Consider the following 1,827-nt stretch of genomic DNA (forward strand, 5'->3'; position numbering starts at 1 on the left):
CCCTTATCACCTGAATCTCCTACTAGATCATCAATGTGTTCTTTTTAACCAAATATCTCTCAGAGGGGTGTGGGGAGGGGCTCCTTATTTTCATCTAAAGTAACAGACAGAGAATCAGCACTTTTGAAACAGGGCTGAAACAGAGGGGATTATGGGATGCCGCAATGATCTGTTTGGTGTTTGGAGCCAAACACTTCAGAGACATGTTTTTATATATATATATATGAGACCTATAATATATTGATGAAAAACAGTATAATAGGGGACCTTTAAAGAGACCAGCAGCTTACCACACTGCATGTAATCTTCCAGGAAGCAGGACCAGTACAGGTTCGGCTGGTTTCTGCCCCTCGCTGGCCTCAAACTTCGCTGGGTCGCAGATCAACATCGTTCTCCAGACGCACAACTTCGCCAACACAACATGAGAACAAAGATGCACCTTCTACGTCAGCAGCTACGACAACACGCAGTATGTTTTGACACAGAGAGAAAGAGTATGGGCTGTTGTTTTTTAACAGCTGGTTAATTTATTTTATGTGTTTGTGTAAAGCAGGGGTCCAAGGGTTTGGCTTTTGCAGCTCGTAGCAGAAAGAAACTGGAGCAGATGGAGCTGATGCTGCTCACACACTCTCCGGTTTACACACTGGAGCTGCACAGCCCCAGCGGCAAGGTATACGTCACACATTATCACTCACATCGCAGTTTTATATAATAATCATTCAAAGTACAATTTAAAAAATCTGTTTTACCTCCCGACAGAGTCACACTCTCCTCCTCTCCTCGCTGTATGAGCTTGAAGAATGGAGGGAAGCCATTCACAAAGTCACTACAGACAGTAAGTCCAGTTTCTTTCACACCAATCTGCCACAAGATTTTATTTAACGTTTTTTGGGGTCTAGAGCTTACTAACAGCAGTACTGGAGACGTGTCAACACTGTGGTGGTTATTGAGAAGTACGAAGTGTTAGTTAAGGGAGAAGGTGCTTTGAGTCAGTGTGCATAGGGGAGAAACACATTTGAAAAATCCCGTGGACCCAAACACCGTTCTCTAAGGTCACACACACACACACCAGTGTCATTGCATGGGTTCTTACTACATACGCTAAGAAACACAAGTCTGCATAGTGCATCATCAACAAATCAGCATCAACTTAACTTTGAAGTTTATCAAAGCATTGTTAACCAAATGTTTTTTGTTTTTGATTGTTGGATGGACAAAGCAAGCAGTTTAAAGGATTTTTCTTAAGATGGCAAAATGTGGTTTTATTACCATTTAATAAGCAAACAAGCGCCATATAAAAAGTAGTGACAATAAACAATAGCCTCAGTCTTAACGAAGCTAGCGTGAACAATAGGCTTTATTCGGGTTAATGGGTTTAAAAATACTGTTTGTCATCGAAAATATGTTTGTGTTTTATCATCCTTGCCAATGACTATTAAAGATAATTCGCAATGATAAAATACATACTTTCTTTTGTATAATTACATTTTTGATGGAAATAATAACTCTATAAACCAGTTCAAACACATTCTATCAAATGCATTAAATTGCGTTCGAATGGGAACAATGAAATGTGATTACATTGTAAGCGTTTCAGCCTATAAATTGTGAAGTAACCAAAGCCTCACTCGCATTATTCTCCTAGCTTGTGTGTGTATTCAGTCAGCTGACTGGAGCCTATATTTGCTGTGTGTTCCTCAGACATAGAGACCGTCCCCCCCGACCTGCTCACCCTCACCAGTGCATGTGTGAAACTGAGAATGACGCAGCAGCCGCCACTTCACAGCACCAACACCGGTACTACCACCATCTCTGTCCCCCCCCATC

At 41.4% G+C, this 1,827-nt stretch overlaps 1 protein-coding gene across 3 annotated transcripts in view; it reads left to right on the forward strand.

The window, feature by feature from the left end:
* Positions 1-1,827, forward strand: part of LOC104949766 (active breakpoint cluster region-related protein) — a 15,929-nt gene that overhangs the window by 6,289 nt on the left and 7,813 nt on the right. For 2 of the 3 annotated variants that reach the window (XM_010776172.1, XM_010776174.1), the window contains exons 10-13: positions 313-469; positions 551-670; positions 760-835; positions 1,702-1,797. In XM_010776172.1, the coding sequence (XP_010774474.1) occupies positions 313-469; positions 551-670; positions 760-835; positions 1,702-1,797 (449 nt within the window). The remainder of the gene's footprint in view (positions 1-312; positions 470-550; positions 671-759; positions 836-1,701; positions 1,798-1,827) is intronic. The other variant, XM_010776173.1, reaches the window with a different exon arrangement.

The sequence above is a fragment of the Notothenia coriiceps genome, unplaced genomic scaffold, assembly GCF_000735185.1.
Source record: "Notothenia coriiceps isolate Sejong01 unplaced genomic scaffold, NC01 NC01_scaffold00016807, whole genome shotgun sequence".
Classification (NCBI taxonomy): Eukaryota; Metazoa; Chordata; class Actinopteri; order Perciformes; family Nototheniidae; genus Notothenia; species Notothenia coriiceps.